The 16,603-nt window shown below is 54.8% G+C and overlaps 1 protein-coding gene across 1 annotated transcript in view; it reads left to right on the top strand.

Annotated features, from left to right (window-relative positions):
• TMC5 (transmembrane channel like 5) overlaps positions 1-12,589 on the top strand; it is a 38,863-nt gene extending 26,274 nt beyond the window's left edge. The window contains exons 14-20 of the mRNA XM_055136805.1: positions 315-407; positions 1,614-1,689; positions 1,819-1,952; positions 4,029-4,202; positions 7,182-7,260; positions 10,650-10,751; positions 12,530-12,589. Of these exons, the coding sequence (XP_054992780.1) occupies positions 315-407; positions 1,614-1,689; positions 1,819-1,952; positions 4,029-4,202; positions 7,182-7,260; positions 10,650-10,751; positions 12,530-12,589 (718 nt within the window). The remainder of the gene's footprint in view (positions 1-314; positions 408-1,613; positions 1,690-1,818; positions 1,953-4,028; positions 4,203-7,181; positions 7,261-10,649; positions 10,752-12,529) is intronic.
• The last annotated feature ends 4,014 nt before the right edge of the window (positions 12,590-16,603 follow it).

Below are 16,603 nucleotides of genomic sequence, written 5' to 3'. Positions count from 1 at the left end.
ACCACTCCTGAGAGTGCTCGGGGACCTTAGGTCATGCTGGGGATTGAACGGAGGTCAGCCATGTGCAAGGCAAGCGCCCTACCCACTGAACTATCTTTCCGGCCCTCTCTAGATTTATTTGACCCACATTAGCAGCCTCTTCTTTTGACAATATGGCGGCCGTTTCATTGCCCTGCTGTCTGTTAGTTCTTTAAAATCAATTTGCACGGACTTGGAGAGTTTCTAAAGCATGTAAGGGCCGTAATTCCCTTGGTTTTCGGCGGGTCGTACTGCAGGCGCGCGCTAACAGCTTGGTTCCTGTCATCTTTCCCCAGACTCATCGGGACGTACCTTGTGAGCCTGGGCTCGCAGGAGTTTGACATCGCGAGGAACGTTCTGGAACTGATCTATGAGCAGACTCTGGTCTGGTGAGTGTTGAGGGACTCCCTTGGGCTCCCAGGGTCCTGGAGACGGATGGTGAGTTTGGCCAGGTCCAGCCTCGGTGGTGTTCGGCAGCAACCCGGACGAGAGCAGATGCAGACTTGGTGTCTGAGGTCTGTGAGCTGGTGTCCCAGGCTGTTGTTTGCCTTTCAGAACACTTCCGGAAAGCATCAGGCCAGAGCGGGGACCCCAACTGATATGAAAAAAAGTCAGGAGGGCCGGAGAGATAGTACAGTGGGTAGGGCACTTGTCTTGCATGTGGCCGACCAGTGTTCAGTCCCCGATACCATGTAGGTCTCCCTGAGCCCTTCCAGGAGAGTTCCTGATGTAGAGCCAGAAGTAATCCCTGAGCACTGCTGGATGTGGCCCCCAAAATGAAAACAAAAACGAGGAGACAGGGGCTGGGAGAGATAGCACAGCGGGTAGGGCGTTTGCCTTGCACGCGGCTGACCCGGGTTCAAATCCCAGCATCCCATATGGTCCCCTGAGCACTGCCAGGAGTAATTCCTGAGTGCAGAGCCAGGAGTAACCCCTGTGCATCGCCAGGTGTGACCCAAAAAAGCAAAAAAAAAAAAAAAAAAAAAAAACAAAACGAGGAGACAGAGTGATAGCACAGCGGGTAGGGCGTTTGCCTTGCACATGACCGACCCGGGTTTGATCCCTGGCATCCCATAGGGTCCGCCAAGCATTGCCAAGAGTAAATTCCCGAGTGCAGAGCCAGGAGTAACCCCTGAGCAATGCCGGTTGTGACCCAAAAAGAAAAAGAAAAGAAAAGAGAAGAAAAGAAAAAGAAAAAGATAAGCAAGAAACCTAACACAAACCCCCAAGCCCCCCAGAACTATGGAGTCTGGACCTTCCTTATTCCACTTTTTTTTTTCTCTCTTTGGGTCATACCCGGCGATGCACAGGGGTTACTCCTGGCTTTGCACTCAGGAATCACTCCAGGCAGTGCTTGGGGGACCCTATGGGATGCTGGGGATCGAACCCGGGTCAGCCGCGTGCAAGGCAAATGCCCTTCCCGCTGTGCTATCGCTCTGGCCCTGCACTTTAACCATCATGTAAAGGCCAAACAGTCACATTCAGAAGGCCTAGGATTTCTCGCTGGGGTTTGGGGGGCACTGTTTGCCCCTCACCCCTCTTTCCCCTTCCTTCGGGTCTCCTGTGATCTCTGACACCCGTTTTCTCCCCGCCAGGGCGGGAACCTTCTTCTGCCCTCTGCTGCCCTTCATCCAAATGATCAACCTTTTCATCATGTTTTACGTCAAAAACGTGAGTCCCTAGCGGTTGGCCCCGCTCGTTTTTTGCGCTCTGCCCGGGGAGGGGTCAGAGCTGGGGCCTGGGCGGGGGCCGGGGGGCAGAGGGGGCCGCACACAGAGGTTCCCACGCTGTCCCCGCCAGGTCAGCCTGAGGATGAACTTCCAGCCGCCCAGCAAGGCCTGGCGGGCCTCGCAGATGGTCACCTTCTTCATCCTGCTGCTCTTCTTCCCGGCCTTCTCCGGCGTCCTCTGCACCATGGCCATCACCATCTGGAGGTACCGCCCGGCCGCCGGGGCGAGTCTCGGAGGATGAGGAGTGAAGTGTCCCCCCTTAGCTGCCTCCCTCCTCGTGGCCTGTCGGCTCAGAGTCAACTCAGGGGCCCAGGGCAAGAGAAAATCCTTGGGGATGAGTGAGGTCCCTTCACCCCAACGAATCCAGCCCTCGGTCATGGTCATGGCTGTCCCTGCACCTCCCTCTCTCACCCTCCCTCTCTCACCCTCCCTCTCACCCTCCCTCTTCCCCTCTCTCCCCCTCTCTCTCTCCCCCTCCCTCTCTCCCCTTCCCTTTCACTCTCCCCCTCCCCCCTCCCTCTCCCCCTCTCTCTCCCTCTTTCTCTCCCTCCCTTTTCCCCTCTCCCTCTCTCTCCCTCCCTCTCCCTCTCTCTCTCCCTCTCCCTCTCTCTCTCCCTGTTATCTCTCCTTCTCTCCCCCTCCCTCTCTCCCCCTCCCTTTCACTCTTCCTCTTCCCCTCTCTCTCCCTCTCTCTCCCTCTCACTCTTTTCCTCCTCTTCCCTCCCTCTCCCCCTCTCTCTCCCTCTCCTCTCCCTCCCTTTCCCCCCCTCTCTCCCTCTCCCTCTCTCTCCCTCTCTCCCTGTTTTCTATCCTTCTCTCTCCCCCTCTCCTCTCTCCTTCTCTCTCTCTCTCTCTCTTTTCGTTTTTTTGCTTTTTGGGTCACACCCGGTGATACTCAGGGGTTGCTCCTGGCTCTGCACTCAGGAATCACTCCTGGCAGTGCTCGGGGAACCCTATGGGATGCTGGGAATCGAACCAGGTCGGCCTCATGCAAGGCAAACTCCCTACCCGCTGTACTATTGCTCCAGCCTCCCCCCTATCTCCCTCTCTCTCTCACCTTCTCTATCTCTCTCTTTCCCCATCTCCTTTTCTCTTTCCCGCCCTCTCCTTCTCTCTCTCTCTTTCTCTCTCTCTCTTCTCTCTCTCTCTCTCTCTCTCTCTCTCTCTCTCTCTCTCTCTCTCTCTCTCTCTCTCTCTCTCTCTCTCTCTCTCTCTCAGGCCCCTTCTCTCCTCAGATCTGCATCTCAGCCCTTCCTCTGGCTTCAGACCCTTGCTCGTTGCTTGATCATCATCCCAGCTAGCCTGGTGGCGGGTGGGGGCAGCAGGAGGGGTCAGTTCCCTTCCACATCTTCCACACCAGCCCCGCGGTAACTAGCCTTTGTGGATGAATGAATAGAGGAGTAAGTAAAGGACTTGCTTTGCTTGGGGGTGGGGGGTCCAGTGGTGCTCAGGTGGCTACTTCCTGCTCCAAGGGGGGGGGCGGGGACACTCTGGGGTTGCAGAAAGAACCCGAGGCCCCTGAATGTGAGCAGGCGTTCCCTTGGAACCTTCTCCCTGGCCCAGAAAGTCACTGCTCTAGATGGGAGGTGGTGGCCGAGCTCTCAAACCTCTGGGCAGGCCGCCCCGTGCTCAAGCCCCTCCCGGTGGCCCCCTCCCTCGCTCTGCCCAACCACGTCCTGTTGTCCTGTTGCCGTCCGGTGGCTGCTGGCTTGGAGCAAGGAGGGACCCGGGATGCCCCTGCGGTTTCCTTAGATAACAGCGTCCCTCTTGGCACTTCTCAGTTCCGTCTCGAGAGAGACTCTGTGGGGCTCCCGCTCCTTTCTTAAAACGATAGTTTTTATTTTATATTTTATTTATTTATTTATTTATTTATTTTGCTTTTTGGGTCACACCCGGCGATGCACAGGGGTTACTCCTGGCTCTGCACTCAGGAATTACTCCTGGCTGTGCTCGGGGGACCCTATGGGATGCTGGGAATTGAACCCGGGTCGGCTGCATGCCAGGCAAACACGCCCTCCCCACAGTGCATTCGCTCCAGCCCCTCCTGTTCCCTTCTTGGGCCAGGAGAGCCCCAGGCTTGCCCCGGGGTTTCAGCTCAGTGCACTGGGCACCCGAGGACACATGTCCACCCTGGCTGTGAGCGGCGGTTTCCTCTGGAGCTGGCTGGTCAGAGCAGCAGACCACCCCGGCTGGCTGAGAGAAGCGGAGAAACCGTCTGGAGGCTGGTCTCGGTGTCAGCCCGTCTCCCGCTAAGCGACGCTCTGGGGCTTGTGTTGGCAGGCTGACGCCTTCGGCGAACTGCGGCCCGTTCCGGGGCCTGCCGTCCTTCATCCACTCCATCTACAGCTGGATCGAGACCCTGAGCCTCCGGCCCAGTGCCCTGTGGGTGGTCTGGGTGTACCGCAACCTCATCGGCAGCGTGCACTTCTTCTTCATCCTCACCCTCATTGTGCTGTAAGTGGGGAGTGTCTGGGGGAGCCCGGGGGTTGCCCCCCGAGACTCAGACGGCACTGGGAGGTTTGGTGGCAGAGGGCCATGACGGAACTCAGTCTTTTGGAATTGCATCTCTCTGATTGGGTGTGGAGGTCACAGTTAGCTATGGTCACATGCGGTGCCGGGGTTCGAACCTGGGGCTCCCGCTTATAAAGCAGCCCTTTATTTATTTATTTATTTATTTGCTTTTTGGGTCACACCTGGTGATGCACAGGGGTTACTCCTGGCTCTGCACTCAGGAATTACCCCTGGCCGTGCTCAGGGAACCCTATGGGATGCTGGGATTTGAACCCGGGTCGGCCGTGTGCAAGGCAAACACTCTACCCGCTGTGCTATCGCTCCAGCCCCTAAAGCAGCCCGTTAAACAATCTCTTCACAACACCCTGAAAATAAATTTTTGGAGTGTGGGGGCCACAGCTGCTGGTGCTTGGGGATCAGTCCTAAGAGTATTCGGGGTCCTGTGTGGTGGCAGGAATCAAACTGAACTGGATTGGCCACGTGCAAGACAAGGATTTAGTTCCTATGCTCTCTCCCTGGTCTCTGCACGTGTGTGTGTGTGTGTGTGTGTGTGTGTGTGTGTGTGTGTGTGTGTGTGTGTGAGAAAGAGGGTTCAGATCACATACGGCAGTGCTCGGGGGGTGCTCAGGGGAGCATGCAGTGCAAGATTCAAGCTGGGGTTAGCTACATACAGGGCAAGGGCCTTTTTAAATTAATTTTTTTTGTTTGGTTTTTTTTTTTTTCAGAGGGGACATGGTGGGGGGCTGCACCTGGCTGTGTTCAGGGCTTACTCCTGGCTCCTGTCCTGGCAGGCTTGGGGACTGTGTGACGTGCCACAGATCAAAGCTGGGTCTGCTGTGTGCAAAGCAAGCGCCCTACCTGCTGTTCTAGCGCTCTGAATCCTGGTTTTCATTTTACTTTTAAAAAATTCTTGTAGGCACCATATATATATATATTTTTTTGCTTTTTGGGTCACACCTGGCAATGCACAGGGGTTCCTCCTGGGTCTGCACTCAGGAATTACTCCTGGCGGTGCTCAGGGGACCATATGGGATGCTGGGAATTGAACCCGGGTGGGCCGAGTGCAAGGCAAACGCCCTACCCGCTGTGCTATCACTCCAGCCCCGTAGGCACCATATTTAAAAGATTATTTTAGCCACCGGTTAATGCAAGGTTTCATGCATAAAACATCCCAGCACAGTACCCTCCACTCGAGTGTCCACTTCCGTCCACCGTTGTCCCCTCGTCCCTCCCCCCAGCCCTGCCCCACCCTTCTAAAACCCAAGCCAAACCCAAGATAAAACGTTTCACCACCCTGGTCAGCTTCCCACTGAAGTTCTCAGTTCCTGCTGTCTGTGGGCAGTTGTTATTCCCTGTTCCGTTTCTCTACATCCCCATCTGAGCGAGGTCACTCTGTGTCCGGCCCTCTCCCTTTCGACCCAATTCACTCAGCACGATGCCCTCCAGATCCATCTGCAGAGCAGCAACTCGCACGGTTTCATTTTTTTTTTATAGCCAAGTAATAGTCCACTGTGGCTATGTACCACAGTTTCTTTATCCACTCATCCATCTTTAGACATTGGGGTTGTTTTCAGATTTGGACTATTGTGAATAGTGTTGCAGTAAACCCAGGAGTGCAATCTGGCCTTTTTTTTTTAAGTTGTAGCACTGCACTGTAGCACTGTCATCCCATTGTTCATCGATTTGCTTGAGTGGGCACCAGTAACGATCCCATTGTGAGACTTGTTAATGTGTTTGGCATATCGAATACACCACGGGGAGCTTGCCAGGCTCTGCCGTGTGGGCAGGATACTCTCGGTAGCTTGCCAGGCTCTCCAAGAGGGACAGAGACATCGAACCCGGGTCGGTCACATGCAAGGCAAATGCCCTACCTGCTGTGCTATTGCTCCAAAAACAGTAACAAGTCTCACAATGGAGACGTTACTGGTGCCTGCTCGAGCAAATCGATGAGCAACAGGATGACAGTGACAGTGATACTTTATCTGGTTTCGGGGAGGGGGGAGGGGGTTTTGGTGGGAGGTTTTTTTTTTCTTCTCCTGACTGTGTTCAGGAGCCATCTATGGTGCCTGGGATTGAACCAGTGTCTGCTGCATTTAAGACAAGTGCCTCACCCATTTCACTCTCTCTCCTGCCCGCCAGTTGTATGCTTACAATATAGACAATGTTACTTGTCAACGATAATTCAGTTAAGACTAAAATGAAAAATTAGGGGCCAAAGTGATAGTACAGTGGGGAGGGCACTTGCCTCGCATGTTCCCACAGGGTCCCCTGGGCCACCAGGACTGATCCCTGAGCACAGAGCCAGGTGTGATCCCTGAGCACTGCTGGGTGTGACCCCCAAAGCAAACAAACAAAAACAAAACAAAACAAAACAAAAAAGCAGATCGGAGGGAAGTTTGCGTCAGGGCCTCATGGTCCCAGAACTCAGCAAACTGAACTTAGACGAGCGGCTTATGTGGTCTGTAATCTCTGCTTCCAAGAAGCCATAAAAAAAAAGAAAAGAAGAAGTGGCGCTGGAGCAATAGCACAGTGGGGAGAGTGTTTGCCTTGCACGCGCCCGACCCAGGTTCGATTCCCAGCATCCCATAGGGTCCCCTGAGCACCGCCAGGGGTGATTCCTGAGTGAAGAGCCAGGAGTAACCCCTGTGCATCACCGGGTGTGACCCAAAAAGAAAAAAAAAAAAAGGAGTAAGCATGTCCCAGGGCTGGCCCGAGCCCAGACGGCTTCTCAGGGGGGCCCGTGGTGGGAGTCGCTCCCCTCGGGTCCTGGGTGGTTCCGTGTGCCCAAACGTATCAATCTCATCCGCACACGACTCTGAGAACATCGGGGTCGAGAGTCTCCCTGCAAGCAGAGTCCCTGTTCCTTTGCCCCCGGGGGGGCGCCGGGTCAGCGTGTCAGTCACCCATCCTGGTCTCTTCCAGAATCATCACCTACCTCTACTGGCAGATCACGGAGGGCAGGAAGGTCATGATCAGGCTCCTCCATGAGCAGATCATCAATGTAAGTCCTCCCGGCCCCTCTGTCATCTTCTCCCCTCGAGTCTCATTTTGTCATCCATTCTTTTTCTGTCTCTTTTGGCCACAACCAAAAGAGTGTGGGGGGAGGGATACTCCCAGCTTGGTGCTCAGGCATGCAGGGTGGGGGAGCAAACCCGGCACTCCCACATGCAAAGCAGAGCTCCAGCCCTCTGAGCCGCCCCTCCCAGAAAAAAAAAAGGCTTTTTAGGGGGTTGGAGACATAGAATGGGTAAAGCTCTTGCCTTGCAGGCAGTTCACCTGGATTCAATCCCCTACCCCATAGGGTTTCCCCCTGCCCCCCCCCAGCCCTGCCAGGAGAGATCCCTGAGCACAGAGCTAGGAGTGAGCCCTGAGCCCCACTGGCAAGCCCCCTAACCCCCCCCCCCAAATTTTATTTTATTTTTATTTTTATTTGCTTTTTGGGTCACACCCGGTGATGCACAGGAATTATTCCTGGCTCTGCACTCAGGAATTACCCCTGGCGGTGCTCAGGAGACCCTATGGGATGCTGGGAATCAAACCCGGGTCGGCTGCATGCAAGGCAAATGCCCTACCCGCTGGGCTATCGCTCCAGCCCCCCTCAAATTTTATTTTATAATAGAAACTTTCAGTCTCCAAACTTAGATAGTACAGAGACCCTCTCTCCCCACCCCTGCCTGCACCACCCAAACCCAACAGTCACTGATACTCTAATCCCCCCTGATTTCACCTACCCTGTCCTGTCGCCGAAAACATCTGGATTCTTTTATTTTACTTTGATCTTATCAGATTCTTTTTTTTAAATGAATCACCATGAGATAGTTACAGACTTACAAATTTTCGTGATTACATTTCAGTCAATCAATGATGAGTACCCCTCCCACCACCACTCCCAGTATCCCTCCTGCCACCCCCACCCCACCCCCACCCCACCCCCCCTGCCTCTGTGGCAGGCACATCCCCTTTCACTCTCTCTCTCCCTTTGGGTGCTGTGGTTTGCAATACAGGTAGTAAGCAGCTATCATGTTTGGTCCATAGTCTACTTTCAGCACGCATCTCCCATCCTGAGCGAGCCCTCCAAGCATCCTTCACTTGGTGGTCCCTTCTCTAGCCCAGCTGCCTTTTCCCCCAGCACGTGAGGCCGGCTTCCAAGCCTTGGAGCCACCCTCTTGGCCCTTATCTCTACTGTCCTTGGGTGTTAGTCTCCCGTTCTGTTACTTTATATTACGTCTGGATTATTTTAAAGAAAACCCTGGACTTTATGGACTTCCTGCCATAGCCTCTGTCGTTACTGGCCAAGCCTCCTATCCTCCTGGGAAGTATCTTTCCCCCGGAGGGCTCTGGAGGTCAGATCTGGACAGGTGCCACTGGCTGCCCTTGATTCTTTCTTTTGTTTGGAGGCCATCCCCAGCTGGGCTCAGGCCTTACTCCAGGCTCTGTGCTCAGGGCACCCTCTGCGGTGCTGGGGATCGAATCTAGGTCATCCATCTGCATGATGAGCGTCTTAACCCTGCCCAGCTTCTCCGGCCCTGTGGTTGGGCCTCACGTATCTTTGAATCTCCGACCACTTCCCCTCCCCCCCATCCTGTCAAATGAGGTGGAAGAAGTCAGGTCACTGATCTGATAGTAGTTCCGGCGCGCTGATAGAGATTTTCCTTTCTATTTCTTGTAAACTGGTGGTGAGATTGAGTCCTGAGTAGATCCAGATTCAAGTCCATTTCCAGTGGTGGGGACAGGACAAGGCGGTCTCTGGGGCATGCTCAGGAGGCCGGGACCCCCTCAGGGGGTTCTCCATCAACCTGGCCAGTGGTTTCTATTTTTTTTTGCTTTTTTTTTTTTTTTTTTTTTTGCTTTTTGGGTCACACCCAGCGATGCTCAGGGGTTACTCCTGGCTTTTGCACTCAGGAATTACTCCTGGCGGTGCTTGGGGGACCATATGGAGTGCCAGGGATCGAACCCGGGTTGGCCACGTGCAAGGCGAACGCCTTACCCGCTGTGCTATCACTCCGGCCCCTGGTTTCTTTTTTAAAAAAAAATTTTTAAATTTTATTGAATCACCATGAGATAGTTACAAGCTTTCATGTTTGGGTTACAATCTCACAATGATCAAACACTCATCCCTCCACCAGTGCACATTCCCCACCACCAATATACCGGGTATACTTGGCCAGTGGTTTCAATGCGAGGCTCCGAGGATGTGGTGCTGCTCAGGCCCATCACGGGGGCCCCCCAGGCAGTGCTTGGGGGACCATGTGGTGCCAGCGAGGAACCAGGCTTGGCCACATGCAAGGCAAGAGCCTTAATCTCTGTCCTCGCTCTCTGGCTCTCTCCTCTTAGAAAGACTGGCATTGGATTTTTTTTTTTTTTTTTTTTTTGGTTTTTGGGTCACACCCGGCGGTGCACAGGGGTTACTCCTGGCTCTGCACTCAGGAATTACTCCTGGCGGTGCTCAGGGGACCATATGGGATGCTGGGGATCAAACCCAGGTTAGCCGCATGCAAGGCAAACACCCTACCCGCTGTGCTATCACTCCAGCCCCTGGCATTGGATTTAGAGCTCACCCCTTCCCGGTGATCTGCTCTTCAAAGCCACCATTGCGCCTGCAAAGACTTCTCAAGAAGGCCGTCTGCCTAGGGGGTTAGAATAACTTGAATACCTTTTTTTTTAAGAAGTTTTATTGGATCACCGTGAGATACAGTTACAAACTTTCATGACCGTGTTTCAGTCAAACAATGCTCCAGCACCCTCCACCAGTGCCCATTTCCACCACCATTGTTCCCAGTGTTCCACCCGCCACCCCCACCCCACCCCACCCCACCCCACCCCCTGCCTCTGTGGCAGGCACCATCCTTCTTACTCTCTCTCTAATTTGGGGCATTCTGATTTGCAATACAGATACCAAGAGGTCATCGTGAACACCTCCCCCCCCACCCCCGGTTTTGGGTACACTTGGTGGTGCTCAAGAATTGCTCCTGGCTCTGTACTCAGCAATCACTCCCGGTGGTCTTGGGGACCATATGGGATGCTGGGAAATCGAACCGGGGTTGCATGCAAGGCAAGCGCCCTTCCTGCTGTACTATCGCTCTGACCCTGAACATCGCTTTTCTTTGTTTTGGGAATTTTTTTTTTTTTTTTGGTGCGGGGGCGAGAGGTGGCCATGCTCACTGCTGCTCAGGCTTCCCCTGACTCTGCACTCGGGGATGACGCCTGGCAGGGCTCGGGGAGCCATACGGAGTGCCGGCATTGCACCCCTGTGCCAGGCAAGCGCTCTGCCCGCTCTAGGCCTCCCTTTCTGCTCCTTAAGCTCTGTCCACGCATGACGTCACTCGTGTGCCCCCAGCCCGCGTCTTCACTGACCCGGCACGTGTGTGCTTCTGTTTTCCTGTCCGGCAGGAGGGCAAAGACAAAATGTTCCTGATTGAGAAGTTAGCCAAGCTGCAGGGTGCAGAGAGGAGAGCTGACGCCAGCCCGGGTCTGGCGGGGAGAGACGCGGAGGTGAGGCCACCTGCGCGGCTGGGGCCCAGACTTGCCCCCCCCCCCCCCCCCCCCCGGGCCGAGCGCATCCGGGAACGAGACCCACCTGACACTGCTCGTCCGTTCCACACGCTCGGCGCCTGCCTTGCCGGAGATGCTGGGTCGGCCGGGCCCACGCGAAGCTCTGCTTGTCCCGAGAACCCCATCTCCCCCCACTGTCCACTGACATCGAGGGTGCCCTGAGGGCTCTGTCCACTGTGGACATGCTCCCATGCCTGCTCTTCCAGATCTTTCTCCCGGGTATCTGGAAAGATCAAGTTCTCTACTAAGTTCTTGGAAAACCAGGGTTCTGTTAGACACATAATATCATAACTCCCCCTGCACACCTTTAATCCTGTGTCTTGGACACATTGTTCCCAGCTTTCTTAAAACTGGAACCCGGGCACTTAGACATCTACGTTATGATCATTTTGTATTTCTTAGGACACACACAGGATACTGTTGACACACATTCTAGAGCTCTCAAAAGAGTTTCACCTTGGGCTCCCTGGTGTGCCTCAGTGCTGGACACAGGCCCTGTTTGAGGCCCAGCACAGACATAAACGCACACAAGCACACACACACACACATGCACACATATGCACTTCCCAACTCCCCCCTCACAGGCACACACACATGCATGCAACCCACAATCACATATGCACACCTAGACACCCACACACGCACATCCACACACGCACATCCACTCATGGTCACACATGCACAAGTGCACACACCCCCACACACATGCACACACAGCCACACCTCCCACATGTACACCCCCCACATGTACTTACACAAACCCACAAACCTCCACCCACACACACACAACCATGTACAAAAGCACATATACATGCATACCCATGAATACACACACTCAAAAACACATACCGACATGCACACACATGCATATATGCACATACACACACACGCACATCCGCTCATATGCACACACACCCACAAACCTCCACTCACACACACACCTAGGCCCACACACATGCATACACACATGCACACGTGCACACCCACACACATGCGCACACACATGCACACCCACTCATATGCACACACATGCACATGCGCGCAAACATACCCACACACATGCATACAAACACACACATATACACAATCACATCCCCCACATGTACGCACACACACCCACAAAGCCCCACTCACATACACACCCATGCACACACACAACCATGTACAAAACACATGCATACACACGTGCACACCCACACACATGCACATACACACATGCACACCTACAAATACACACACATGCCCACATGCACATACACACACACACAGTTCAGGAATTCATTCCTGCTAGTCTTTGAGCCCGGAGCTCTGCTCTGCTCCCAAGCCCTAGCGGATCCCTGTGTCCTGCAGAACCGGGATGGAAACACACCTTCACCTTCACTCAGGTGCCGCTCGTCACGCACGTCACGATCCCGGCAGAAGGGACGGGTCCTCTGCTGTCTGTGCGTGTTAATACACATCAGCGCGAGCACAGGAAAGGGCTGGGGTCTGGCTCAGAGCCTGTCTGCCCCCCACCCCCACACTCCAATTCTATTGCCTCAAAGCTGGACCGCTCTGTGACAGACGCAAACCCTGCTCCTCCCCCCCCCCCCCGCCTGCTCAGACTCCTCCCGCGGGCCCTGCTCTCGAGTGTCGGGCCTTCCTTTAGAAACGGGGCGAGTGGGTGCACTTATCCTGCGACGCCTTCCCCGCAGTGAGGCCTCTGCTCTCTCCTGCAGCCACAGAGTCCCAGGCACGTGGGGGAGCGCGAGGATGCCTACGGTGAGTCACCCCGTTAGCTGGAGGTGCCTTCCCAGGACAGAGGGTCACGATCTCGGGGTCCGGTGACTTGTTCCACTGCTCTTGCAAATGCCCACGGATAATCCTGGCTCTGGGTGTGGCTGAAGCGACTCTCCTGATCCACTGATCGTCTACTCCCCGTGGCCACACCTGACCGCATCACCACTGCAGACTTTGTGCCAGATTTATTTGCAAAAGAAAAAAAAAAGTGGGTATGGGCATATGTGGACTTCAAAGAAAAATGGCGCCGTTACTACATAAAAATAGCACGCGACAGTTACGTGGTGGTGATGGTGGTATGGTGAAATGTGGTCACTTTTTTCTCTAGGAGGCTCTTTCCCCTCACGGCGAGTTTTCTCTGCTTCTTTTTTTATTTTTATTTTTATTTTTTTGAGTTTTCTCTGCTTCTTGATCTGTTTGTTTGGTTTTGGGGGCCAGACCCAGTGGTGCTCAGGGCTAACTCAGGGATCACTCCTGGTGGGGCCTGGGGAATCATACGGAATGCTGGGGATTGAACCTGGTCAGCCGTGTGCAAGGCAAGCGCCCTCCCCGCTGTATTGTTGCTCCAGTCCTCACTGCAGTTTAGAGCTACTCAGATTCCAGCCTGGTGGGAAAGAGACCAGAATTCCACTGGGTTTCCTGCCTCTGACGGGAGGAGGTGGCCACCGGACGGACGGTGGTGGTCTCAGAGCCCAGCTGACCCTGCCAGGGCTTTGACCCGCGCCTTCTCTGGAGATGTGTCAGGAGCACAAAGACAACGGGGCTCAGGGGCCGAGCTGGGAAAGTGATTTCCCATAGAAAATCTGCAGCCGCCGCCTGGATGGAAGGAAAGGAACAATGGGCAGGGAGCATCAGACCAGCTCTTTGTCCTTCTGGTACCGATAACATCCAATAACAGGCATTCAGGGCAGGGAACTGAGGAGATGCACGAGGGGGCCGGGAAAAACAGCAGATAAGGCACTTGCTTTGCACACGGCCTTGCACTTAGAGCCAGGAGCAAGCCCTGAGCATCGCCGGGTGTGACCCCTGAGCACAGAGCCAGGAGTAAGCTCTGAGCACTGCCAGGTGTAACCCCTGAGCACAGAATCAGGAGTAAGCCCTGAGCACTGCCAGGTGTGACCCCTGAGCACTGAGCCAGGAGTAAGCCCTGAGCACCGCCAGGTGTGACCCCTGAGCACAGAGCCAGGAGTAAGCCCTGAGCACCGAGCCAGGAGTAAGCCCTGAGCACCGCCAGGTTTGATCCTTGAGCACAGAGCCAGGAGTAAGCTCTGAGCATCGCTGGGTGTGGCCCCAAAGCAAAACCAAAAGAAAAAAAAAGCCTGAGGAAAAAAATTGATCTTTTCCCTTTTTGATTTCTGGGTCACTCCGCAGGGGCCGCCAGCACACTGAGCTTCCCCCGGGTGGGAGGCTGGGAGTCCTTAAGGGTCCCGATCCAGGCCTGGCCTTGGAGAGACGGGGCTGTGTGTGCTTGCGCTAACTTGCCTTTCCTGTGTCAACCCCAGACCTCCGATTCAGGCGATCGGTTCCAGAAGAAAATCCAAACGTCTGGTGATTCCTGGGCGGCACGAGAGAGGCTGGAGATGGAGCCAGTCTCCCAGGACACGTGATCTCTCAGCAGCTCCCCAGGAGGGGGTCCAGACCCTCGTCCAGGAGCAGACACAGACCGCACTGCAAACACTGAAGCACAGTGGACCCTTCCCTCCCTCTCGTGAGGGGGTAACTAAATGGCTGGTTTTTCAAGATAAAGTTTTAGAAAGTTTTCCAATAAAGACTCCTCTCCTAATTCACAGAGTTCACATGCCCCCGCCAAGAGAGACTCTGGAATGAGGAAGACGTTTTTGTCTTTAAGAGATGTTTGAGGGGGCCGGAGTGATAGGACAGCCGGCCAGGCACCGGCCTTGCATGTGGTCAACCCCGGGCTCAATCCCTGGCATCCCATGGGGTCCCCCAAGCCCACCAGGGGTGATCCCTGAGTGCAGAGTCAGGAGTCCTGGCATCACGGGGTGTGGTCCCCAAATGAAACAAAACCCAAAAACAACAGCAAAAAAAAAAAAAAAAAAAAAGATGTGCGGATGAAGGAGACTGTGATTTTTTTCACAATCACAATCACAATCTTGTGATTTTTCCTCCCAGCATGGCCCGGGTTTGGGAACTGGTGCTAAACGGTCCAGCCGGAGTAAGATGGGTCTTTGATGTGAAGTCGAAATTATGGATGGAGCTGGCTTTTGTGACTTTTAACTAAAAGCACTCTCCTGTGACTCCAAGCTGAAGGAACATCACCAGACGCCTCGGCTCTGAGCTCTAGAGCGTTCTGAGTACATCACAGGACTCTTTGGGGTCGGACTCGGGTGGGCCAGCGGGGGCTGGGCGTGGGGGATGTGATTCTGACTCTGTGATTTTACATGTGACCAAGACCATCTGACATGATGGAGTCAAATACGAAACTATTGATGACGTGTGGGAGGACAAGCGTATTCATATGGTAATAATCAGTGTGGGATCACTGTGCACAGATGCATGTATGCGTACTCACATACATATGCATGCATGCATGTATGTGTACACACATACATATGCTTATACATATAGATCTTTTTTTTCTCTTTTTTTGGGGGGAGCCACACCAGCAATGCTCAGGGTTTCCTCCTGGCTCTCACTCAGGAATTATTCCTGGCAGTGCTCGGGGACTCTATGGGATGCTGGGGCTCGAACCCGGGTTGGCCGCGTGCAAGGCCAATGCCCTCCCTGCTGTGCTATCACTCTGGCTCCACACTTCGACCATTCATTTACAGAACTGCCAGCGATTCCCAAGGCAGGTATGTCTATGCTTCAAACAGGAGGGCTCAGGAACGGGGAAATGACCAAATTACCGGGGGGAGTTGCCATCTCTGGCATCACTGCTGCATGAAGGAAACAGCTGAGAGCAACTGAGGCACCAGCCTCCACCCAGTGCCCTTGGATCCACTTGCCACTCATTGACTCAGGTGTCGGGACACAGGCCTTGCTTGTTTGATCCCTGGCACGGCTTGACCCCTGAGGACCACAGGTACGGCTTTGGAGATCCCTGAGCCCTCAGGCCCCACGGCACTGCTGGGCTGAGCGCAGAGACATCAGCCTGACTGAGCATCACGGGCCTGAGCCTGAGCCGCCTGGGAGACCGGGTCAGAAGTCGGCGTCCCCGGGCAGTCCCAGGGAGGTCCAGCCATTTAGGACATGTCCAGAGCAGCTTAATCCTTGGGGCCACACATGTGCCCAAGAAGGATTCTACCACCCCTTGGTCTGGGGTCTCCAGGTGGAAAAAAAAAATCTCCCCCAACTTGCTCTTGCACACCTGTTCTATTGTTTGTTTCTGGCCACCTCCAACAGTGCTCAGGACTCACTCCTGGCCCCGTGCTCAGGAGTCGCTCCTGGTGGGCTCAGGGGACTCCATGGGGTGCTAGGGATAGAACCCGGGTCAGCCATGTGCAAGGCAAGCGCCCTGCCCGCCCGCTGTACTGCCACTCCGCCCGCCAAGACCATTTCAGTTCAAAGTGACCCAGGTCCCTTGAGAGCTGGGGGACCCCTATGGTTTTGTCTACAGGGGACACTCTCTAGGCGACGTCACTTATCCTGTTGTGACATTCCCAGTGGTGCAGCGGGGGGGGGGGGGGGTGAGGGAGGGGTTGGGCGCAGGGGATCAAACCCAGAACCTCTCCATCTCGGGCCCCAGCCCCCGGTCATTGCAACATCACCCACCACCAAGGAGTGAAGGGAAGGGGTGGGTCCTCAGATATGCCAGCTGATGTCCCAGGACTCGGGCCCTCCCAGGTGGGCACCCTCTACCTCTGAGCCCCTCTCCACCCCCAGAACGTGCGCTTCTAGATATGTGCGCAAAAGACCACCATCTGGGGCCGGAATGATAGCACAGCGGGTAGGGCGTTTGCCTTGCACGCGGCCGACCCGGGTTCGATCCCCGGCATCCCATATGGTCCCCCAAGCACTGCCAGGAGTAATTCCTGAGTGCAGAGCCAGGA

This window comes from Sorex araneus, chromosome 4 (assembly GCF_027595985.1).
Source record: "Sorex araneus isolate mSorAra2 chromosome 4, mSorAra2.pri, whole genome shotgun sequence".
NCBI lineage: Eukaryota > Metazoa > Chordata > Mammalia > Eulipotyphla > Soricidae > Sorex > Sorex araneus.
The sequence above is the reverse complement of the archived record's forward strand: the minus strand, read 5'-3'. Positions and strand labels throughout refer to the sequence as shown.